Source organism: Mobula hypostoma, chromosome 15 (genome assembly GCF_963921235.1).
Source record: "Mobula hypostoma chromosome 15, sMobHyp1.1, whole genome shotgun sequence".
NCBI classification, from domain to species: Eukaryota; Metazoa; Chordata; class Chondrichthyes; order Myliobatiformes; family Myliobatidae; genus Mobula; species Mobula hypostoma.
The window spans coordinates 43,993,228-44,019,766 of record NC_086111.1 but is presented as its reverse complement, the minus strand read 5'-3'; the positions used below and the strand labels follow the sequence as shown (position 1 = coordinate 44,019,766).

Below are 26,539 nucleotides of genomic sequence, written 5' to 3'. Positions count from 1 at the left end.
GTCTGCTTGAAGCAACTGGGTACCATACACTGCTGAAGTGAGAGGTTAACGATCTCAGTGAACATACCAGCCAGTTGATCAGCACAGGTCTTTAGTACTTGAGCAGGTACCTGAGATGGGCTGGATGCTTTTCATGGGTTCACCCTTCTGAAGGCTGCTCGCACGTCAGCTTCAGAGACTGAAATCATCGGATCATCGGGAAATCTTACCTTACTATTTTAGTTATTTTAAGATGCAGCTACAACTATACTTCTGTTGATATACATCCCTGTTTCCAGTAAGAATTCAACAATGCTTCGTTCACATGGTGAAGATTACCTCAACTCAGTCAAAAAATAAAGCCAAAGAATGTAACCAAAATTCAACTTGCCTTGGAGTTCATTGTTTTCCTGAATATTTCCAAGGTTTAGCTAATCATCCATGGATAAACAAAAGCTTAGATGTTTTTAATGGAGTTCAGTTGTAACGAACAATTTTGATGAACGTAAAGACTAGAAGTATAGAATGTAACAGAGCTAGTTTATTTTCACAATGTCAGCTTTTCCATAGACACATTGGTTGTGTCATCTTCTATTTCTCCAGTCAGATTATGGTTGCCATCTGTAGATAAAGAGATGTACAAGGATAATGAATATGTTGAGTGTTCAAAAGTTCAATGTAAATGTATTATCTGTGTGTGTATACAGTGGCATGCAAAAGTTTAGGTACTCCGGTCAAAATTTCTGTTACTGTGAATAGTTAAATGAGTAGAAGATGAACTAATCTCCAAAAGTCATAATGTTAAAGATGAAACATTCTTTTCAACATTTTAAGCAAGATTAGTGTATTATTTTTGTTTTGTACAATTTTAGAGTGGAAAAAAAAGAAAGGCACACCATGCAAAAGTTTGGGCACCCCAGGAGATTTGAGCTCTCAGATAACTTTTACCAAGGTCTCAGACCTTAATTAGCTTGTTAGGGCTATGGCTTGTTCACAGTCATTGCTAGAAAAGGCCAGGTGATGCAAATTTCAAAGCTTTAAATACCCTGATCCCTCAAACCTTGTCCCAACAATCAACAGCCATGGGCTCCTCTAAGCAGCTGTCTAGCACTCTGAAAATTAAAATAAATGATGCCCACAAAGCAGGAGAAGGCTATAAGAAGATAGCACAGTGTTTTCAGGTGGCTGTTTCCTCAGTTCGTAATGTAATTAAGAAATGGCAATTAACAGGAATGGTGAAGGTCAAGTTGAGGTCTGGAAGACCAAGAAAACCTTCTGAGAGAACTGCTCGTAGGATTGCTAGAAAGGCAAATCAAAACCCACGTTTGACTGCAAAAGACCTTCAGAAAGATTTAGCAGACTTTGGAATGGTGGTACATTGTTCTACTGTGCAGCGACACCTGCACAAATATGACCTTCATGGAAGAGTCATCAGAAGATAACCTTTCCTGCGTCCTCACCACAAAATTCAGTGTCAGAAGTTAGCAAAGGAACATCTAAACAAAAGTCTGATGCATTTTGGAAACAAGTCCTGTGGACTGATGAAGTTAAAATAGAACTTTTTGGCCTCAATGAGCAAAGGTACGTTTGGAGAAAAAAGGGTGCAGAATTTCATGAAAAGAACCCCTCTCCAACTGTTAAGCACAGGGGTAGATCAATCATGCTTTGGGCTTGTGTTGCAGCCAGTGGCACGGGGAACATTTCACTGGTGGAGGGAAGAATAAATTAAATACCAGCAAATTCTGGAAGCAAACATCACACCGTCTGTAAAAAAGCCGAAGATGAAAAGAGGATGGCTTCTACAACAGGATAACGAACCTAAACACACCTCAATATCCACAATGGACTACCTCAAGAGGTGCAAGCTGAAGGTTTTGCCATGGCCCTCACAGTCCCCTGACCTAAACATCATTGGGAATCTGTGGATAGACCTCAAAAGAGCAGTGCATGCAAGATGGCCCAAGAATCTCACAGAACTAGAAGCCTTTTGCAAGGAAGAATGGGCGAAAATCTCCCAAACAAGAATCAAAATACTCTTAGCTGGTTACAAAAAGTGTTTACAAGCTTTACTTGCCGAAAGGGGTGTTACTAAGTACTGCCATGCAAGGTACCCAAACTTATGCTTCGGACCCTTTTCCTTTTTTGTTATTTTGAAACTGTAAAAGATGGAAATAAAAAAGTTTTCTTGCTTAAAATAGTAAAGAAATGTGTCATCTTTAATCTTATGCCTTTTGGAAATCAGTTCATCTTTTACTAGCTTAGCTATTCGCAGTAACAGAAATTTTGACTAGGGGTGCCCAAACTTTTGCATGCCACTCTGTCACCATATGCTAGCCTGGCATTCATTTTTCTTGCAAGCATTCACAGTAGAACAAAGAAATACAATAGAATGAAGGAAAAAAGGTACAGGTAGAAAAAAAAATTGAAAGAATGGATGAGTGACTGGTGGATAGGTTCCAGTGGTAAATATTTACATATTTAAAACCAGGAATTAAATTTTCTTTTCATAATGGATTTCCCTCAGCCACTTTGTTGCTTCAGTGTGAAGATGAAGTCAAAAGATCATTTTTATAGACTGCTCCATGACTGTTGCATTTGACTGAGGAATGATTGTTCCTGCACTCGTCAGAAGTTGGTATTTATCACTCTTCATATCCCTGAAATGTAAAGGGTCAGAAACATCCAACTTTTTAAAGCCTTTGGTGAGAGAACATGAGTGGCTGAAATGAAAGGATCAGATTTGGAAATACCGGAGTCTAAAACGTTTAGTATTTGTGCCCAATTTGCATTTTTAAATGTGAAATTTGTTTTCTGTGTGCCTTTTGTAAATGTTAGTTAAAATAGAAGTTTTCTTATGTCAATGTCTTGTTTAGGTTATTTCTATAAGTGATCCCAATTATGTGATGTAGAATTCAAAAGGTTAGAGGTGAAGTTGTGGATTTATTTTTTAAGGTCACATTTTGCAAAGTCACATTTATTGTTATCCAATGTGTAATGACCTGTCTTTATTGATGCTTCGTTTATTCCAGGTGGCATGTATCATTAGGGTTCCTACAGAAGTTGTCAAGCAGCGGTCCCAAGCTTGCCCCACTCTGGGTGCTCACCAGGTGTTAATTGAGACAATAAAACAAGAGGTAAGCTTAATTATGCTGTAAGAATGTTCTGTTGAATATTTTGTCACAATGAGTGTTTTAGTTTTTGCTGTGGGGAGAGGGGGTGGTGGAGGGTTAGTTATTATTTTGAGCCCAAGTAGGTAGCCAGTAATGCTTATGCTTGCTCCCTCATTCCAATTAAATATAAATGAAAAGACTTGTGGCTCAAAGGTTTGTCTTTTATCATTTGTAACCTCCCTATTAAAACAAAGAACTTGGGAAATCGCTTGTTTCTTCAGTTTTTATGTATTTTTCACCTCCTTTTCACTGAATGCTGCAACATTCCTACTGAAGCCATGTAATTTTAATTTGTATTTTAATACCCTGCATACCACTTGTAAAAGTGGAAAGGTATTAGTCAATTCGCAGGTGATGTGTGATGTCAGTCATTAAATTGTCTGAATGCATTTTGTATTTCACTAATCCAGCATATCGCTTTTTGTTTTACTGTTGAAAGAAAAGTGCCTAGGTTGTCATCCTGTCAACATAATTATTCTCTGTGATTCATGATTCCAGTTTGTGAGACTGACAGTAGTGGCCATTCTTTCGGTTTCTGATTGCCTGCATAAACTCTGTCCAGTTCCCCATAGGATGTGGCAGACTATTTGGGCTGAGTGGTCTGGTGAAGGTTAGCCAGAGCAGTGATTTGTGCCAAATAATTCCCCTCCATTTGGCATATTCCTTGATCTGCATGGTGCAGGAATGTAAGAAGCTGCCGGGTAGTAAACTCTGCCCAATACATCATAGACACATCTCCCCTAAACCCCACCATTGGTAGTATCTACAGGAGGTATTACCTCAAGAAGAAAACATCCCCACCACTTGGGCCATGCCATCTTTTAGTAGCTACCATCTGGCGGGAGGTACAGATGCCTGAAGTCCTACACACTCGGTTGAAGAACAGCTGCTTCTCTTCAACTGTTTGGTTCTTGAACCAATCACATTACTAATGGGAAAAACTGCTTCAATTTTTTGCACAGCATATTTTTGGCGGAGAAAAACCCAGTTCTCTTCTTTTGTTGGTGGCTTTTGCTATTTATGCAATTAGGGCATGAATTATTTGTTTAATTTTGGCATAACTGATGGGTTGTCATAAATTAAAACAAAAAAAATCAAGTCTTGTGCATGATTATACACATTCTTTTGTTCATGGTGCCTATCATGTATAATATTGAGACTTGAAGTAATGGCAAAGAAAAGAATCATGAGCACATTTCTGCCTATTTTCTTTGATAATACAGATCATTAAAAATGGAAATAACGTACTAATTCCCCAAAACCTTGCATTTCATTTCCACTTTGGGAGAATGGGGCACTTGCAATATATTCGCATTGGAAAAATAATGCAAAGCAATGTATTATGAGAAGAATGAGTGGAACATTCTGTAAGAGAAGGGCAATGTTATAGGCACTGAATATGTCTGGAGGTGATAAATAGGCTGCAATTTTATGTGCAATAAGAATAGTATTTTGATCCAGGCATTGCAGACAGCCTTCACACACTAGCAAATGTAATCTCACTGGTAAATTTATATGTGCATGAGTTATTTGTCTGAGCTGCTTGCTATTTTGCTTATGTTGACTTTGTGAAAGGAAAATCAGCAATGGTATCATGCAAGGTATTTACTTAATCTGTAAGTGCATCAGTTGTTAAATTTACTTCTGAGCAGTTGTGTGATTAAAATCAAGAGATGGGCCTTCTTTTTGTTTGAAAATTACTTCGTTCTGTAATTGCATGAATCCTTTCCCTCATAGATCATATTGACAAATTTGCAAATTAGATTGAATTTTGTGCACAAATGACTCTAATTATCAAATCGACTTTATAACGTAATCATTATTGTCTGTACAGGCTTGCACCATCTGGAGAATGTGCAGATGATGATGATTAGAGCCTGTACACAGGAGTCAATCTTGCATGTTGAATTTTACAGTGCTGCAATGTGTCTGAGGACACATGTTGTGTGGCAACATCTTTCACCATCGGGCTTTGTTTTAATATCAAACTTGCATTAATGGGGCACAAAGGTCATTTCCCAGATGCTTGTAATTCAATTTGTTTAATTGACTTGTGAGCACAAGTCAATGTCTCAAAGGTTATAGATTATGAATCACAAATTCAGAAATGTCACTTTTCAATCATAAGAAAGAAGTCAAACATATAATTGGAATATTTATAGACAGCTCATGATTATCATTCTAAAGTTGAAGTTTAGGCATGTTGGATAATTTTAAGAAATTTAAGCAGCAAACTAAAATATGGGAAGGAATTTATTTGTGGGCATCTCTGGCTCCACTGGTTTTGGGCAAGTTTCAGTGAAGCTGGTTGAATAACAAAAAGGCATTAAGAATTCAGCTGCTTTCCCAGTGAAAATCATTTTCATTTCCCCAAGGAATTTTGTATTCATGTTGTGCAGCACGCTTTTACTCTGTCAAAGATTTCTCACTTCAGAGGAATTAAACAATATGCATTTTGACTGAACATTTTTTAATTTAAAAAAGCAGATTCTCAAATGATTTGATCTTTACTCACAACAAGTGTCATGAAGAATTCATAAGCAGCAGCTAATATTTTTATGCTGAAGAGAGAGGCAACAAATACACTGAGTAAAATATTTATTAAAAACATTACAAAACTTACCAATCGATTTCCAATATGTTTATTCCTGTAAGAAGATTTCAACAATTTTCTAAACTCAAAGCCACTGTAATGGTCTTTTGGTAGCCTCCTTTATTGCTGTTATGCTTATTCATAGAATACTTTTGTTCCCATTTGTTTGTATTCATCCCCAGGTTTAAGCGGTTGCCTTCTACGTTTGTGGATGAATGAATCTTGCCAAAGCTATTTGTGTATTTTCTCAGTTGGAACTTGCTATTAAAATTTGACAAGATGATGCACATGATTGAGGATGCAGAATTTATTTTAAATTAGCTTTGGAAATTCTCACTTTCCTTCGTCCTCAAACTGTTAGGACATCTTCTCATTGCATCTGTACTTCAAGAATAGAGTCAGTTCCTTATGTTTCTCATGTTTCATTATTTCAGCTTGCTAACAATAGGTATCACATTGTTTTAAAAAAATTGTACCTTCATATTTCCAGTCTCTCTTCTCTGTTTAGAAAGATGGCTCAAACATTATATTGTTGAAATGAAAATTAACAGTATGTTGCATTAATTACTTGTGAGCATTGCTTAATTTTATCTAGAGAGTTACTGTTCTTCTCCTCCTCCCAGGGTATCCTAGGACTCTACAGAGGCTTTGCAAGTACAGTGAAGCGAGAGGTCAGTTAAATCATATCTTTAATCTACAGGCTTTATAAACACGCAACTGGTTTTTCTTTGTTAAAGCACTATTAACAAAACAAGACAACTGTTAGCAAAAATGAGCAATTAATCTTTGGTATTTATTACCCCATCCTAACTGTAGAACTATTTTCTTCTTCTGTTTGTGAATTTAAGTGGTAGAACTTGGCAGATAATACTGTCCTCTTTTGATGGAGCCTGTGTGCTAAATGAATCTTTGCAGTGTTGAACTTTGTACCTCTGAATTTTGATGGTAGTTATATGTTTGGCAATGGTTGTTGGTTAGGCAAAGTATTAAGGAATAATTGTGAAAGGCCTTGAAACACAGACCATTTTGATGTAGTGCTCTAAGACAGCCCTTGACCAATTTTAAATCCTTTGTTAATTATGGTCATATAAAACAGTTCTAAAGAATTTGGAGCACGATTGATAAATATTAATTTAAAAATGTAATGAAACAAGTTTTACTTACATTGATTGTTAATTCAGGATTGGTAGTCCCGTTCAAATGAATGAAGTTGCATTATATGCACCCGCACCCTGGTGTAAAATTGAAGGGCTTAATTCAGTCCTTTAGCTCAGATGTTCCTGTTGCACCTTTGAGCCCAGTGCTGAATTTAGAAGTGGAGTGGGTTGTTCAGTGCATCTGACATTCAACTCACTTCTGCATTGTAATGGAAACCAGGAATGCACTGAACTGCACAATATGTCCATGTTCTCTACCTGGCCAGTGCACCCTTACACAACTGTTGACTGAAGGGCAGCACTACCTGGTCAATGTTCCCTCTAATTTGTAATGACCAGTCAGAGCAAAAAATCTTGTGTGGCCCAATTTTTTGCCCAGTGACAACAACATGTACGCGCTGAATAATTTCTTCAATATAAACAGTAGAAATAAGCCAGTTCGAAAATCTGCAGACAAATTATTGCAAACTCCACGTTGTCAACGCCGTATGCATCAGAAAAGGAAATGTGATTGTGTACGATAGTGAAATATACTTAACATGCCAACAAGGTAGGAAGTGACAACCTTTTGTGTGCAGTTTAAATTTCTTTGTGCACTAGTAGCGAAATATATGTGCGCGCGCACACATGCACGTCTTTGAGGGAACATTGTACCTGACCCAATTGCATTGGCCCTGACTGGATCAGTTCACAGTCAGTTGTATTTTCTAATGTTGCAACATTTAAATTAATATGAGTTCATTTAAAATCCATAAGGATAATTTTATGTACATTCCTTTTCAGAAACATAGTTTATTGCTGATCTTAAATGAAAGGATTTATAAGAAACTGAAATTTTGATGCTTGCAATTATTTTTTTTGAAAACATGACTAACACAGGATTGATGTAATCAAGGCAAAATTTATGATGTTTGTATGGACAACTGTTTCAATCAAAGTGAATCCCAGCAGACTACTTTATATACCAAGGATTAGGGCAATTGATTTTTTTCAAATATGAGGAATAGTTATTCTTTCTAGTGTTTGTATTGTAATTAGATGGATTGCAACAACTGCAGCAATTGACTTCAGCTTGGTTATGATTGGTTGACCATATGGGTGACAATTATTTCCAACCCTGTTGAAAAAAGATCCTATTATATGTGGAACAACAAACTTCCATGTACCTTTTCTAACAAACACCAAAATAGCAAAAATAGCCATATTTTTATATCTTTGTGATATAAGTAAAAGGAACAGCCAAATTGTGCAGAGCAAGGTCCCACATAGCAGCAGTAGCCTTAATTGCCAGAAAAACTACGATGTCAAATAACCATTTGGAATAAACTGAACAAATTCTTCACATTCTGTGGACTGATCTCCAGGGCTAGGTTCCTCTTAAAGAATATTTTTTTTTCAATATGAAACAGCTGTAGTTAAATCTAGAGACAATTTATCACAAATCGTATTACAATGTATTTGCAGATGGCAATCAACAATTTTATTTTATGATTGTGGAACATTTAATGAACATTTTGTGTTTAATGTAACAATTTGGCTGGAATAAAAACAGATATTTAACCTGGCAGTTCATTTTCCTACTCTATTTTTCAATATTTGCCTTTAGTTTTAATTACTTAAGGAAGTTCATTTATTGACCACATAAAATTAATAGCAAATTGCTGAAAGTAAGTACTATCTAGCACATAATCATCATCTAGTGCCTACATTAATCCTCTGGGTCAAAGAAAATGACTGTTACACTGCTATGAAAGTTGAACTAATATTATGCAAATAAGTTGCATAAAGTTACAGATGTGTGATTTATTCATCAGAGTTTAAAGCAATGCAATTATTCATTCCATTCATTAACATTTTCACTCAACAATCACATAATTTAAACAAATTACAATATTTTAAGCATTTTTGAAGTTAACTGTAGACTGTGGGTGTTCAGAGATTTTTTATTTTAAGTGAATGTTGTAGAAGTCACTGTACCTGTCACCACAGGTGTGAGTAACTTTGAAAAGTATTTTCCAACCTTTTCACAAATGCAATGTTCTTTGCTGTCAGGTATAATAAAGGTTGTTCCCAGCACCCGTTCTTCGCTGTTGTTTCTAATCTATCACCTACTTTTAATGAATATTATGATTCTTCTGCCCTCAAACTTACAACATATTTCCTTAATTTAAAAGCTGACTGCAGCCCAGCCTGTGCTCCTTCAGCTGTTGATGATTCTATTGGATTACTAACTTGACACCGAAGGTTTCAGGGTTTTTTCCTCTTGACTCCTAAGGTTTGGGTAAGCAAAGGGTGAAACTTTGAAGTCAGCAGCAGCTGATCTAACTGAGCAGTTTCTAACTTTTCTAAACAGATTTAAAGGTGAAAAAGGATCTAATGCTTTTATTTATTTTATTTCAGATAACCAAGCTTTTTTAAAGCTATTCAGTGCCTATAATTGTTGAATATTTAATATTTCCAGTAATATTTGAGTAATATCGTAAATATATTCTTCTTTACATAATACATTGTGGGTTGAATGTAAAAGTAAGTGACTAGAATATGTCATCACACCACCAATTTCATAAGTACGCACCTCAGTTAAAGGTAAAAAGGAGACTAAGAGATGCATTCCCAGCTCCATGCTTCTTTTCAGTTACCTTGATGAAGTGCAGTGAGACGTTCATGTTAAAAATAGTGGATCGGCACGTACTGTGAGAAGGGACAGACGTGGTCGTGTTTATATAAAACAAGGGCAGAAAACAGAGTAAAATTGTGGGATCATAAACAGTGAGTTCCTTGTGATAATAATTATAAAATAAAGCAGAAATGGCTGGCTACATTGGAAAGATGATGCGTTTGGTTGCACAAGAGATAACTGGAAATTGTATACTGAGCGAATTGAGCAGTATTTTAAAGCAAACGGAATAGCTGATGGAGAAGTGAGTGCCAGTTTTATTGACTGCTTTGGGTTTAAAGGCATACAGTTTATTTGGAAGTGTTACTGCTCCAACCAAAGCAGCCAAAATGAGCGTTGCTGATATCATGGAAGAAATGAAGGAACATTTAGAACTGAAACCATCGTTGACTGAAGAATGCTTCAGATTTCATAAGCAGAATCAAAAGGGAGTTCATTTCAGCATACATGGCTGAATTGAAGAGGTTGTCTTGCGCATTGTCAGTTCAGTGATGGGCTTAATTATGCACTGAGAGATCATTTAGTTTATGGAATCTTACAAAGAATCATTCAGAATTAGCTCCTAACTGAAACAAAACCTACATTTAAAAGAGCAGTTGAAATAGCTCTATCATTGGAAACAGCAGAGACACAATTGAGTTCCAGTTAGGAATGAAAATGAGCATGAACAAAATTGCAACACCTAAACAGAAACCAGCTGGCCAAACAAATTCTGTTACCATTGTAGCAGGGGCTCACATACATCAGGCTTAAAGGTAAAACTTGCAGAAAATGCAACTATGTAGGACATATACGAAGAGCATATCAGGCAGGCAAAATAATTGAACAGTACAGGGAAGAGAAAAAGCAAAGTGGTCTAGTTGCATTTTGAAAAAGAACACTAATCTGCATGCTGTTGATGAAAAAAATCTGATAATGATGAGAGTGACACAGGACTGAGTAGCCTTGTGATTTACAGTCTGAAACCCAACAATAGGCAAAACATGACTTACACCAGAAGAGAATTGTAAATTAATTAAAATGAAATTGGACACTGGCTCGGCTGATTCAGTGATTCCACAAAGTGAGTTTGAATGGCATTTCAGTGATGCTTAACTGAAGCTGCAGATATCGAATGAAGAACTGAGATTGGAGAGAAGAGAACTCCGTGGGAATAACATTTGTAACAGTGAAACACAGCAACCAATAAACCACATTGGACTTTTATGTGGTAAAATCAGGAACCCAGCACTTGTGGAGGTGTGATTGGCTCAGATAACTACAACTTGATTGGAGATACATCCTACATCCCCTGCAACAGAGTCAACTGAAAGTGAATTAAGAAAGATACTGGACAATGCAGCAGCAATCAAGGGTATAATAGTGTCAAACTTGCCATACCCAAGTTTTACAAAACCTGTTACGTGGAGGCAGAAGGAATTCGGTCCTAGGTCGCGAGGAGTCCATGGGCAATGCCTGTAGCCAAGAAGGATGGGTCTGTCTGGATCTGTAGTGATTTTAAGGTCACCATCAACCCAATTCTGAAAATAGATTAATACCCCTGCCCAGGATAGAGGATATCTTTGCAAACCTTTCTGGAGGGAAGTACTTCAGCAAAGTGGACTTAGCTAAGGCCTACCAACAGATGGAGATGGAAGAAGAGTCCAAAGTGTTTCTTGGCATAAATACTCACAAGGGGCTTTATCACTATAATTGACTTATTTTTGGAGTAGCATCTGTACTTGCACTATGGCAGAAAGCTATAGACCAGGTGCTGCAAGGTTGCCCAGGTGCTCACTGTTACCTGGATTACATCATTGTTACTGGTAAGGGTGACAAGTAGCACCTCCAAAATCTCAAGACAGTGTTAAAAAGATTAGAAGATGAAAGGTTCAGAGCATGACCGTCAGGTATGAATTATTTAAACGAAGTATCACTTGCTGTGATTACACCATCAGTGCACAATGATTACATAAGTGTGCTGAGAAAAATTAAGCAGTGGTGGATACCCCAAAGCCAAAGGATGTGTCACAGTTGAATCAGAATCAGGTTTAATATCACCGGCATATGTCGTGAAATTTGTTAACATTATGGCAGCAGTACAATGAAATACATGATAAACAATATAGAGGGGGAAAAACTGAATTACAGTCAGTATATATATGTCTCTTAAATAGATAAGTTAAAAGTGCAGTCTTTTTAGGATTTGTCAATAACTATAACAGGTTCCTGCCAAACCTGACTACTGTGTTCCACCCCTTGAACTCATTACTACAAATTGGGAAGAAATGACAAAGGGGAAAGAGCAGTGTGAGGTGACTTTCCAAAAGACAAAGGAAATGGTAGTGGCATATTATGATCCACATTGTCCAGTGAAGCTTGCCTATGACCCCTCACCTTGTGGTATAGGTGTAGTTGTGTCACATGTTATGAGTGATGGATAACCTTTGTATCACATTCCCTTACCGCTGCAGAGAAAAATTACCCACAGACTGACAGAAGGGCTTTGTGTTTGGTTTGGGATGTAAAATGTTTCAAACAATACTTGTATAGGCGAGAGTTTGCCCTCATTACTGATCACCAACCACTACTGTTACTTTTCAAACCACAGAAGGGTGTTCTATTAACAGCAACAGCATGAATACAGAGATGGGGCTCTGTTTCTTGGAGAACACAATTACAAGATTGAATTCAAGAGGATAAGTAGTCATGAAAATGCCGATGGATTGTCCTGTTTACCTTTGGAAAAGATGATATCTGAAGAATTTAGAAAAGGGGACACTCCTCTTGATGTAATTTCCCTAATTCAAATCTGTATTCTGGGTTGAGATGATCCAAAGTGAAACCAGAAAATACCCCATACTGTCTCAGATCTACGTGACAATACAAAATAGCTGAAATATGCAACAGGAATTCCAATTCCCCATTTTTACCAGTGCCGGAATGAGCTTGCCTTTGATGGAGGTTACCTTATGTGGGGTATTGAGAACTGTTGTACTATCCAAGCTGGGATAGAAGTATCAGAGGAGCTAAAATGAAAGTGTTTGCTGAAAGCTTTGTTTGATTGCCTGGAATAGATCAGCAGATCAAGGGCTTACCATGCACTGTTCAGGATGCCAACACATGCAGAAGACAAGTGTGCAGAGCTGTCAAAACTACTTCCTGCAGTCCCAGAGACAACTTCTATACCCTCTATGGAGGGTGTCCCCTGAATCTGAGATTGTTTCCCTGGTCACAAATTTCTCCTGCCAAGTAGAGTGACACCCCTTATCTGGAAAGATATTATCTCACAAGAGTAAGAAGTCTTCCTCAGCAATTAAATCTTTAGGCCTGACTGGGTCAATTTAAAATTTACTATGCTCTGGATGTCTATACAGTTGTATTATATAGCTTATATATTGTATTATATGTTGTAAATAATGGAGGTTATTTGAATGGCCTTTGACAACTCCTGGCCTTCATGTGTGGCTTAGCTGCTAAGCCCAGTGGAACCGGTTCTACTGACAGGAGAAGGGGCAAAGGCGGGTTTTTGATGCCTTAAAACCAGTTGCTTCGGGCAGATGGGGCTTGTCAGTTGTGATTGACAACGCATCCAGGATAAGGAAAACTCTGTTCTCAAGCCTTCACTGCCTTGTGGCTATACTTATTCTGGAGTAAACTCAGCGGGAAAAATCAGGAGCTGGAGTCGCTAAGACAGTCCTATATTGAGTTCAACGCAGATTGGCAACATCCGCAACGCTGCTGGTGACAAACTGTATCGGACTCTGCCATTCCTTTGGGTTCATCAGATGCATGGAGAGGGGAAGCTTGCTACATGGGCAACTGCTTGCTGTCCAGATCGTACTGCCCTGGCTTGCTTGCGTATCTAGACAGCTAGGATGCAGCATCCATGGTGGATCCTGACCAACGGAGACCTCATCAATAAGTTGTAATACATTCCGCATTCAGTTGGAGTTCATTGCTAAGCAAGGAGGAGTGTTGTGTATTTAATATTTCAGTCATATTTGAGTAATATTATAAATGTTTTGTTTGATTAAACAATCTTTTTTGTTTACATAATGATTTCAGGTTATATATAAGTGTATGTGAATGACATACATCATCACGCCACCACATCATAAGTGTGCACCTCGCTTAAATGTAATAAAAGTATGTAGCCCCCCCCCGGCCAACCTGAGGGTCGCTCGGCTCGCTGTCGTCTAGGGAAACAGCTCTGGGCCCCACCAAACTGGGTAATAGTTTGTGTGGATGCTGTGTGATGTACCCCACCCTGCCCAAATAACAGACAATGCACCAGATGCAATTAAATGATTTACAGTTTATAGATATTACTGGAACTATATAATTAAGAGAGAATAAAATATAAAAGGAAAATAAAAGGCACCACGCTTATCAAAGTTCAATCTCTTCGTGCACAAAACAGTTGGAGCTCAAGGACCCTCTTCTTCACCCTGCGACCCCTCATACCACCACGACCGGCCGCCTGGGACCACCAACGGTGGTCAACCAGACGCTCCACACGAGTTCCTCTCCGTCTCCTCACCGAACGACCTCCTGGGGGTCCGACCCTGTTAGTGGACATCACAGCACCTCGTCCATCCTCTGTCTCACTCTCCCGCCTTCTGCCCCAAAACCCTGCGCATACAGTATCTTCAAATACACCAAAACCATAACAACTATCCCAATTGGTTAATAGCACCCTCTTATCACACTCTAAACCAAAACAAGCTGCTAGCGCAAACTTTCTCAGCGTTTAACACAACAAAACCGCATTCCCCAGATTAGCATGACAAAGACGCCATTTTAATTAGCCTAGACGACAGCGAGCGAGCGACCCTGAAGGTGGCTGGGGGGGCTACAGCAGTAACATAAAAGTTGAAACCCCCTTACAAGTAAAAAGAAAACTAAGACATGCATTCCCATTTCTGTGTTTCCTTTCAATTACTGTAGTTTTATGTTTTGGAGTTACAAAACATAACAGTATTCTAATGTTTCTCTTTATCGTTGCACAATTGGAGATAAGTTTGACTGATAATCCAGGATAATGGCTTCGAACTGTTGTTAACAGAAGTTTGATTTCTAGTTGTTATATTTCATTAATTGAAATTATCTAAGTATGAGATAGTTCTTCTGTGAACCATCTTCTCCGTAAAATTATATGCAAAACTATATGCAACTTGTAAATACATGTGAGAGCATTACGGAAGAATTTATCTTATGTGAGAAGTTTCTGTGCACACGTTGTTCTGGCTCAAGGTGGCAGAAGCACACAACTTTGTCTTTCAGTATTTGCTAGGCATCCGTGGGAATATTCTATGGGAAAATTCCTTGAACCATCTATTCCTGCTGCAGGCAACACTAGGATTGCTGATGTGCGATAGGAGGAAATTATTAACGTCAGCATGTTTCTTTCCAACATCAACAGGAAAGCTGAAGGTTGTGAAGTGTCAGTGTTGGTGTCAGCTCATGTCCAACCCTGTTATTTCATTGAACCAACAATATACAGAAAGGAGCACATATGCAGTTGTAATTCTCTGCCTGATAAATTCTCAATCAGTTGCTTCCTTGCACATTCACTGACAGCTGTCTTATAATTAGTGCTGGAAGCTAAGTGACAATCGTAAGGCTGTACATCAATTGAAGTTAGATATCATAGCCTTGACAATCAACAATAGCACCAATAAACATTAACTGTGCAGTTTTACTTTAAACAAGTATATTTGCACAGATGTTAAATGCTTTGGGATACCTGACCCTGCTGTCAGTTATTTCCCCAACAAATAGCTTAAATTGAGAACCAGTTCCTTGAGTTCTGTTTGTTCCCAGGATGCATCAGATTGTATTCCTTGTCCTTTCTCACACTTGGAGTAATATTATCCCATAAAGTGTAAGCAATGTGTTCCTCAACAAGTTTGAAGATAAGATTTCTCATTCAGGCCAAATACTGCATTCATCTAGGGATGGGAGGAATAGGGTTATTAATTGCAATTAGACTTCTGGCATAACACTGAAGGTTTCAATTTATTTCCTACCAGCTTTTCAGTATCAACCAATGATTCTAGTTACTTAACACTGTCAGTTACGCCAGTGGCGTTTGGGCAGCTGTGAAGGTCCTCAGTCCCTGCTGGTGCTCAGGGGTTCCTTCATCATGTCAGTGGCTTCCTCTCGGTTTTCACTACTGCCAGTCACACAGGTTTAGCGTGGAGTCTCAGTAATACCATCGTACTCAGATGTAGAAGGATTCCTTATTGCTGTTTTACCTCTCAGGGTTGTTAGCCCTGAGCTGAACTCCTGAACCTGGAGGACCAGTGGACCACTCTACCCTTTAACCTATTTGGTATGGGTAACCCTACTAAGAGACAAAGCATAAAACCCTGATTCCAGCCAATATAACTCTCCAGGGCATTGAGGCAAGCAAGTGTCCAAACCCAATGACAAGGTTGCGGTTCTCTTGGGGGAATGATAGTTGCTGGGCCTTATTTCAAACCAAGCACCAGTTCATTTTGGAAGTAATTGATGATCCTGAAGTGCAGCTGTATAACCTGTCAAGAAGCAAGTGTTGAATTGGAACTAACAGTATGTGAATGTCTTTCTGGTAGAAAAGGAAGCACTGAGATAAACACCACAGTTTCTGCAGATGCTGCAGATCCAGAGTAACACAAAATGCTGGAGAAGCTCAGTCTTGATGAAGGTTTATTCCTTTTGATAAGCTGCCTGACCTGACAAGTTCCTCCAGCATTTTATATGTGTTACTAAGATGTTTAATTGTCCAACTACCATATTTATATTGAGCAGAAAATACATTGAAACATCCTCTCTCATCACTGTTCATTATCTTAACCATATTCCTTCAAAATCTGGTGGTTGCCACTGAGTTTATTTTGTACAACTGGCCTTATTGCCTCAGGGTTGACCGTTGATGTTGATGTGTAGAAATTGACCGTCACTTAATAAGATGAATACACTGGGAACAATTGGTTATGATTTTGGTGACATAAATTCCTTGTGTATCTCACAAATGTCAAAATGATAAATTTAACATTTTTCTTTCTTCAGCTTATTTTATGGCTGTACATCCATTTCTCCTGACTTCATTAAAACTGCCAGTCACACCCCTTCTTCCTCTAATTGTTATTTTCCTGGCCTTCTGCATATTCCCTGTGCTTTCAGCTTTCCCTCACCTCTCCTCTCAGCTTCTCCATTTCCTTTTGATTACAGCTCTGTGAAGCACTCCCAGACATTTATCTGCACTGATTGCATTGTTCCTTCACCTTTATCTTCAATGAAGAATTCCCATTCAATGTAAGCTTGTAAAAAAAAGGCTAACTCATCAATATTTAATATTATTTTGTGTCTGTGTTATGAATCCATTTTAGAGTATTTGCAATGTATCTAGTTGTCCTGTTTTATTTTGAATGGTGCTTGCCTTTCACTTTGGATTTGGAAATGTTTGTCTGGTGGTTCAGTAACTGATCTGTGTTTGATGATTCAGCACAATGCATTTTCCTTAACAGAAGTTAAGTTTGAAAAGTTTGAAGTTCTGATTTGTTTAAATTTAACTGATTTTGAGTTCAGCAACAAAAATTGTGGACCTGGTACATGCAGGATTGGAGCAAGCATTCAAATAAGCTATTAATTTGAATTGAGGTTTAGATAAAGAATGAATTGCAATTCTTATTTAGATCAACAACAAAACTTAAATGACTTTGAATCTACCGTATGCCATCGCTGTGTTTGTACTTGCCCTTGAGAATAGCAATTGAAAAAATTTTGCAGTAAAATAAGAGAAATTAAAAGGATTTTGTAGCAAATGTCTGGTTACCTCCATAGAAACAGAAAGGACAGGATATATAATGACATAAACCCTTGACCTCAAAGAAAATTCTGTTCAAAGGGTGTTCAAAAAGAATTATCGTGGGATAAGGAGTGAAACATGCAGAACAGGTACGTGCCTGAGCTTAGATTGGCTGGTGACACATAGAACATTAACAAATGCTCTGTGGTCATCTCTTATGGATATTAGTTTTATGAAGATAATGTGATATTTATTTGAAAGGGGAAGAGTTTTCTTTATTTTTCAAGACTTAGTTAGATTGCGACATCACCTGTTTCACATCGAAAAGGAGTAAAATTCCATTTAGTCTTTATTTCCAACCTCACTAAACAAGTGTTGTTTAGCCTACCAACATCTGGAAGCAGAAAAAGGGTAACAAGCTTAATTTTTTTTTATTTCTCTGAGGGATTCTGCATAAATGAATAAATTTAGAACCCTGTGCATACTGATTTTGCATACTAACAATTAGATAAAACACATGGTTACAAATGGATGCTATTCTCCTCAGAATTTGTTTTGACATATGTCACAGAGGTAATTAATTTTCAGTCTGCTATCTTCGTGTGAGATGTGACCCTGTCTAGATAACTTTGTTTATGCAAGGTGGCAGAACTCCAGTGGCGGTTTAATTGGGGTCTTTTCCATCATGTATATTCATTAACCAACCTTCAAAACTGATTTCTGAAGAAATATTGCTTTTTTATGCATTTGCCATATTGTGAAGTGGGACAAATTACTGCCTAATGAAATGCTATTTCCTTTCAAAATTAAGGAAATCACAAGTGGCCTAGCATTTAGCATAAAGCCCTAAAAAGATCTTTAGTAAGAGTTCTTGGTATCCTCTCCCTATTAGTAACATTTATTACCATGGAATTCAGGGAATTGAAAGATTCATTTGATGTACTGCCCTCAATAAATTCCTAAATGTCCCAGTATATATTAGGGGAGTGGAAGGATGGTATCAAACATATTTTAGTATTGATGTAGAAATATTGACAGTGAAGGGATGTGAAAATGCCACTCAAGCTTTCTAGGATGTTAAATCAATCACACTATTGTCATCTTCAGTAAATGCTTGGAATACTTGTGCAATGAATACTGCACAGCCTAGAATATCATATTTTAAAAGAAATCTGAGATCATAATATTTTGCCACTTTCAGCAAATGTTATTACACGTGTATGTCAGGGCTGACTTCAGTTACAATGTTCCTAATTTTTACAGGACATTGATTTGAGGTCTCCAAACTCTCATTGTGACCTTGACTTAGACATGAGCAACAGTTGTTAATCCACATCCTGGAATATCGACCAGTGACCTAAAAGGAAAGACAGCTGGAGAAATGAAATGGATGGCAGCTTTAGAGTGATAAATTGAAATCTGGGAATATTGCTGAAATATGTAACACAGAGAGGTTGTCCTCAGTGAAGAGGTACTCTACCTTTTAGAATGGAGTGAATAGCTTCACCAAAAGCAAGAGAACATGGTGGAGTCATGATTTAAATACAGATTGATGGATGCCAATCCAGGCACACTTATTTTGTATGGCAAAGGAGAGTAAAGTAATTGGAAAAACAGCTGCAGTCCATTTTTGTTTTACTTTTAGGAATAGATTATATTTGTGTAAATAGGAACATTTTGAAACTTCTTGGATTAATTGAAGTATTTTAATTGGATAAGGCATCACACTCCATTATAGAAGAGCATAATTCACAACATTTAAATTATATTTTCAGTCCTGAAGCAATGACATATTGTTTGAAATGTTATTTGGTGCATTATCAGAGATAGTTAAGATTGTAATCTGTGGATATTCATAAAATATATTGATCCATGAGCAGACCTCTGTCTGAGAGTCTCCTGGTAAATTTCTGTCTCTAACACAAGGCACTTAGAGCAATCTTAATAATCCAGGCTTTTTAATTCTGGAAATAGAAACACAAGTCCACAGCCTGGAGTTCATGAATCCTCATTGACTCTGGTGCTTGTTATTCTTTTCAAATTCATCATTGCTTTTGTTTTTTTTTGTTTCCATTTACTTCCCACTTACTTTTACTGATTTCTTCTTGTGATTTTCTTAACCCCTCTCATCTATTGGACTTGCATTTTGAAAATGAAGCACTCTTGATAAATTTGTGCTTCTGTTGTGATAAGTAGCATAGAACATTATGCCAATGTAGTTTAAAATACCCAACTTTAAGCAAAATAGTTGAACACTACACTATGATTTCTTTGAATTTAAAATTGGCATTTTGGGTAATACATGTAAGAACAGAAGAAAAGAATGAATAACATCACAGTTTTATTGTTTTAATTATTATATGATGAACATGCTAAACAATTTTCAGAAGACATTTGATAAGGTTTGGCACTAGAAGTTATTGATGAATATAATACTCATGGTATTGCTTTGACAGAATATTGGAGGGCAAAGAAAAAAATGCGTCTTTTAGTTGTGACAGGACACAGTGATATGCCGCTGTGATCAGTAGTGGAGGTATTAATCAATTGAATGACAAGCATGAAGGTACTAGAATTATAATTGCTAAGTTTGCTGATAGCACAAAGTTAGGTAGGAAAGTAAGTTATGAATCAATACAAGGAGGCTGCAAAGAAACTTAGATAAATGGTGAGAGATTGCAGAGTTCGGAGAAGCCTAGGATCTGAGCCTAAGTATCCTAGTACAAAATACACAAATACTGCAAGCTGTGAGGAAAGCTAACAGAATGCTTCTGTGTATTGCAAAGAGAAATGAATGCAAAAATGCAGGTTATGTTTCTGTTGTTGGGCATCTTTGGTTCTGTGTACAGAAGGTTTCTTTATTTATGGGAGGATGTAAATGTGTTAGAAAAAGCAGAGATAGTTTATTGGACTGATACTAGCAATAGTTAGATATTATCTGGAAGATGCGAAAAGCAGGGCTTGTATCCAATGGAGTTTTTAAAAAGTGAGAGGCAACTTAATCGAAACAGATCCTCAAGGGTCTTGACAGGATGAAGTGGAAAGGATGTTTATATTGCAGAGTCCAGAAGTGGTTACTGTTGAAAAGCAAGTTCTTGGCCTCTTAAGGTTGAAATGAGGTGAAAGTTTATTTTCAGAGAGAGTCATGAGTCTTTGGGATGCTCTTCTTTGAAGGATGTTGAAGTAGAGTTGAACAGATTCTTGATGAGCAAGAGGACGAAAGGAGACTGGCAATAGATGAGGATGCAGCCGTGATTTTAATGAATGGTGGAGCATCCTGTGGAGACCTTGTGGCATGTTGCTGTATATATTATTGTCGAAGTATTAGGTTTATGCTTCATCTAAAATCAGTGGATTCAGAACTACATTAAATTTTTAACCAAAAATTAGCCTATCATTGTTGAAAATATTCAGTGAATTACAGACATGGCATATTTCAATTGATTTTCACTAGAATTTCTTTGGATCTTATTGTAAAGACTACAGAGATGGTAATTCTAGAACTGCTACAAACGTACAGATTGCCTACCATCAGTGTAACTGCTTCTTTGTTTGTATTCATTGTGCACAAATTTCCTAATGGTTTATCTCCGTTAAACAACTAAATAATTTGCAACTTAATTTTAATGTGGTGATAATTACAATTAGTTGCGGAAGATTATTTAATGTTAATTTGTCAGTTGCAAAATGGTTAGAGAAATCTTGGATTTGTACTATGTTTTATCCTGTTCTGGTATATACCAAAGTGCTATCTCTTCAATGGATAACTTGTAAGTTTGTCATTTATTATATAGCCACAAACGTTCAACAAACAGGAAGTTAAATGAACGACTAAGTTATTTATTGTATTAAAAACATGCAGTAAATCTCTGTAGCACTTTAGGCATTTTGATGTGGTACTAAATAGAAAAAAAAATTGGTGCTAAGAATATGATAATGCTTGTTGATATATTTCATTAAACCTTCTAGTGGGCATAAATAATTAGAAGGTAATGAAAGGAACATCTCTCCTGAAAGGGTTTTGTATAACTGAGATTGAGGATGAACCTTGGGAATGTATAAGGAGTCAACTGTAGTTTAGCAAAGAAATGGAGGTGTCTTCCCCAACTAGAGGTGAGGTTCTCTGTCTGGAGAGCCCCACAGATGAATATTAGGACTGCTTGAAACTCGCTCTGTGCCAACTGCATTCACAGAAGCTAGCGAGGGAATAGTTTTGGAGGACATAACTCAGAAATTATAAAGTTTTCTGGGCAGTTTATCTAAATGGCAGAATAATGCTATTGAATGCAAATGAATTGAAATATTGTTCTTGGGTTAATGATGTTTTAAAAACAAAAGTTGAAGGAAATGCCAATCTGCAAATCAGTGTTAAGCTCATTCAGTGCTGAATTGTAAAGTCAAATTCAGAGGACAGGTTTGTGTCCCATTCAGTCATTGCCATTATCACAGTAGAACAACTGTAGCAGCTCATTGGAGAACTTTAATGTACTGTTCTGAACTTGAACTCCAAGATATCCCTGTAGTCAATGCTCTGAAAGATCCTGCAATTTACTTTCCTCTTGCATCTGACCCCCCCCCCAAAAAGGGTATCATCTCAATATAGTCCAGATTAAAGTCCATCTGACAATTATCCTGACTGATTTGTAATTGATCTAGAAGTTCACTAATCTGGACAGAATCGGATGCACTTCTGCTCTGGCAGGGTTTGCAGGCCATTACTTCCTACAAAATGAAACCTAACATCATGAATGGCTCTTCTGTTTCACTCCCAGATGAGCTGAACACCTTTTATGCACACTTTGAAAGGGAGAATAAAGCTATACCTGTGCGAATGCCTGCATCATCTGTTGACTCTTTGACATCTGACTCAAAGGCTGACTTCAGAACATCTTTCAAGAGGGTGAACCCTTGTCAGGCCCTAATGGTGTACCTGGTAGAGCTCTGAAAATCTGTGCCAACCAACTGGCGGGAGGGTTCAAAAACATCTTCGATGTCTCACTGCTGCACTTCGAGGTTCCCACCAGCTTCAAAAGGGTGACAATCATACCAGTGCCGAAGAAGACCAGAGTGAGCTCCTCAATGACTATCGCCCAGTGGCACTCATATCTACTGTTAAAGAAACATAGAAAACCTACAGCACAATACAGGCCCTTCGGCCCACAATGTTATGCTGAACATGTATTTACTTTAGAAATTACCTAGGGTTACCCATAGCCCTCTATTTTTCTAAGCTCCATGTACTTGTTCAAGAGTCTCTTAAAAGACCCTGTAGTATCCACCTCCACCACCGTTATCAAAAGCCTATTCCAGGCACTCACTACTCTCTGCGTAAAAAAACTTATCCCTGACATCTCCTCTGTACCTATTTCCAAACACCTTAAAACTGTGTCCTCTCATGTTAGCCATTTCAGCCCTGGGAAAAAGCCTTTGACTATTCACACAATCAATGCCTCTCATCATCTTATACACCTCTATCAGGTCACCTCTCATCCTCCGTTGCTCCAAAGGCCAAGTTCACTCATAAGGCATGCTCCCCAATCCAGGCAACACCCTTATAAATCTCCTCTGCACCTTTTCTATGGTTTTCACGTCCTTCCTGTAGTAAGGTGACCAGAACTGAGGACAGTACTCCAAGTGGGGTCTGACTAGGGTCCTATATACCTGTAACATTACCTCTTGGTTGAAGTACTTTGAGAGGTTGGTCATGGCTCAAATCAACTCCTGTCTAAGCAAGGGCCTGGACCAATTGCAGTTTCCCTATTGCTACAATAGGACCACAGCAGATGTAATCTCAAGTTTAAGTTTCAAGTTCCTGTGTGTCAATATTTATGAGGATCTTCCCTGGGCCCAACATATTGATGCAGTTACAAAGAAGACACAGCAGTGGCTATATTTCATTAGGAGTTTGAGGAGAATTGATATGTCATGAATATACTTGCAAAATGTTATACCGTGAAGAGCATTCTAACCGGTTCCATCACTGTCAGGTATAGAGGAGCTATTGCACAGGACTGGAGAAATCTGCAGGAAGTTGTAAGGCCAGCCAGCTCTATCAAGGGCACTAGCCTCACCGGCATCAGGACACTTTCAAAAAGACAGTGCCTCAAAGAGGTGGCATCCATCATTCAGGGCTCCCATCTCTCAGAACATGCCCACTTCTGGTTGCTGCCATCGAGGAGATGGTATAGGAGCCTGAAGACACACACTCAGATGTTTCAGGAGCTGCTTCTTCCCCTCTGCCATTAGATTTTTGAAGAGACAATGAACCCATGAACACTACTTCAGTAATTTTTTCCCTCTCTTTTTGCACTATTTATTTAATTTATTTTATATACAGTACTATGCAAAAGCCTTAGACACATAGTAATAGCTAACATAGTAAGTAATAGCCACTTACTTTTACCTTCAACATTCCCCACCAAATTGGTAATTCACAGCACTTGATAAGGATCTTCCCATCGAGTTCCCAGTGGTTCCTTATACAGTACTGAATCAGGACCCACTCACCAAGAATTGGTGTGTCCCACTTAAGAACATAAGAACATAAGAAATAGGAGCAGGAGTAGGCCATCCGGTCCATCGAGCCTGCCCCGCCATTGAATAAGATCATGGCTGATCTGTCTGTGAACTCAGCTCTATCTACCTGCCTTTTCCTCATAACCCTTAATTCCCTTACTATGTAAAAACCTACCTAACTGTTTATTAAATATATTTAGTGAGGAAGCCTCAACTGCTTCCCTGGGCAGAGAATTCCACAGATTCACCACTCCCTGGGAAAAACAGTTTCTCCTCATCTCCATCCTAAATCTTCTCCCCTGAAATTTGAGGCAATGTCCCCTAGTTCTAGTCTCACCTACCAATGGAAATAACTTTCCTATTTCTATCTTATCTATCCCTTTCAAAATTTTGTACGTTTCTATAAGATCCCCTCTCATTCTTCTGAATTCCAGAGAGTATAGTCCCAGGCAACTCAATCTCTCCTCATAGGTTAACCCCTTCATCCCTGAAATCATCTTGGTGAACCTCCTCTGCACTGCCTCCAAAGCCAGTATATCCTTCCTCAAGTATGGAGACCAGAACTGCACACAGTACTCCAGGTGCGGACTCACCAGTACTCTGTATAGTTGCAGCATGACCTCCCTGCTCTTGAATTCAATCCCTCTAGCAATGAAGGCCAACATTCCGTTTGCCTTCTTAATAACCTGTTGTATCTGCAAGCCAATTTTTTGCGATTCATGAACAAAGACTCCCAAGTCCCTCTGCACAACAGCATGCTGCAATCTTTCACCATGTAAATAATAATCTGCTCTTCTATTATTCCTTCCAAAGTGGATGATCTCGCATTTAGCAATGTTTTATTCCATCTGCCAGACCTTGGCCCACTCACTTAACCTATCTATATCCCTCTGCTGACTCTCCACATCTCTGTACAATTTGCTTTTACACTCAGTTTAGTGTCATCAGCAAATTTTGCTATGCTACACTCAGTCCCCTCTTCCAAATCATCAATGTAAATGGTGAACAACTGCAGGCCCAGCACCAACCCCTGCGGCACCCCACTCACCACTGACTGCCAACCGGAGAAACACCCATTTATACCAACTCTCTGCCTTCTATTTGGTAACCAATCCACTATCCGTGCCAATACACTTCCTCCGACTCCATGCATCCATATCTTATTTATAAGTCTCTTGTCTTCTGTTGGATCCCTCTGAGCAGCAGAAACCTGTTAAAAGGCAGACTGGACAGCTTGGGTTAATTTCACACAGTAAACTAAACTGCCTGCATAATGTGTGTATCAGGCTCTCTGAGGTCAACTGCTCCCGGCAGTGAGATGGGACACCCTGTTATCACTTCAAATAGACTTAGTTTAGTTTTCTTTTTTTGGGGTTGCTTTGATACTATATAAGACCATAGGAAGAGCCATAGGCCATGGTATGCCTTCCTTATAACACTTGAGGTATAGGGGTCGGGGGGGGGGGTGCAGGGAGGCTACTGCGCAAGATCAAAATAAGCTACAGAGAGTTGTAAGTTTAGTCAGCTCCATCGTAGTTACTAGCCTGTGTAGTACCCAGGACATCCTCAAGGAATGATGCCTCATAAAGGCGGCATCGATCATTAAAGACTCCCTTCTCATTGCTACCATCAGGAAGGAGGTACAGGAGCCTGAAGAACCACACTGTACAATTCAGGAACAACTTCCCCTTGACTCTGGGTGTTATGGACACTGAAAAGACTATGAATTGTGAATTCCACACCACTGGGAGAATCTGTTGATTATCTTTTCCACTCCAATGTGTCCTAGGAAATATATCTGCTCTGCCAGATACGGAAGCAATGTAGTTGGAGCTACTCACCTATGACTAGTGCCATATCTCCATGTTCCATCACTGTTTAACCTCCTACCATTTTCCATACAGAACTACATTTCCTGGTCAGAGCATTGAGCTTGCATCTCTCAAATATCTTTTATGTTCATCTGTGATAAGGAATTCAACTGTGTTTCCATAATTCAGGTTCAATTCATATGTTCTTGGTACTTGTTCCAACTTTTGACTTTTTTAAACTTCTTTTACTCCTTTCATTTCTTCCCGTGCTGCCTTTTACACAATTTCATCTATGAGTTCATTTCCACAGCTTTCCATTGTAGTCATTTTGGATTGGCTCTTGCATTTTAATACAGCAACTTCTGATGGCAATTGTATGAAAAGAACGAGCTCTGTACCTGTTAGCCATTCTCATTTGGGGTTCCTACAGCAGTAAGAAAGTCCCTTTGTCTCCGTAAGTTTCCAAAATCATTATCAATTCCAAACGATTATGGAGAATGGTGTAGATATTAGCTGGTCTTCCTTTTGCCAATTTGGAGGTTCGAAACAGAGTCTTCAGTCATGCCTTTTGCCAGGTTCACTGGTTCAGAGGTACCAGGAGCCATGCCAATTCCTCTCTCAATCACTGAAGAGCCATCAGTGTACAGACCTTAGTTAGAGTCATAATGGACAGCACACTGCTGGTCTCTCTGTTCTTGAGTTAAGACTGCCTTCATAGCCATGCTTCTCATTGACATACAGGGTAAATGGTTTACCTATATAATGGATTCTTAAGGCAGGTGCAGTACACAATGTCACCTTTAAAGTTTTGAAACTCTTTTAGTTCTTTATTAAAAGTCACAGTGTTGTATGAACACCTATT

General features: G+C 38.3%; 1 protein-coding gene across 3 annotated transcripts in view; it reads left to right on the top strand.

The window, feature by feature from the left end:
* Window positions 1-26,539, top strand: part of slc25a26 (solute carrier family 25 member 26) — a 246,116-nt gene that overhangs the window by 74,105 nt on the left and 145,472 nt on the right. For 2 of the 3 annotated variants that reach the window (XM_063067950.1, XM_063067948.1), the window contains exons 4-5: window positions 3,009-3,113; window positions 6,366-6,413. In XM_063067950.1, the coding sequence (XP_062924020.1) occupies window positions 3,009-3,113; window positions 6,366-6,413 (153 nt within the window). The remainder of the gene's footprint in view (window positions 1-3,008; window positions 3,114-6,365; window positions 6,414-26,539) is intronic. The other variant, XM_063067949.1, reaches the window with a different exon arrangement.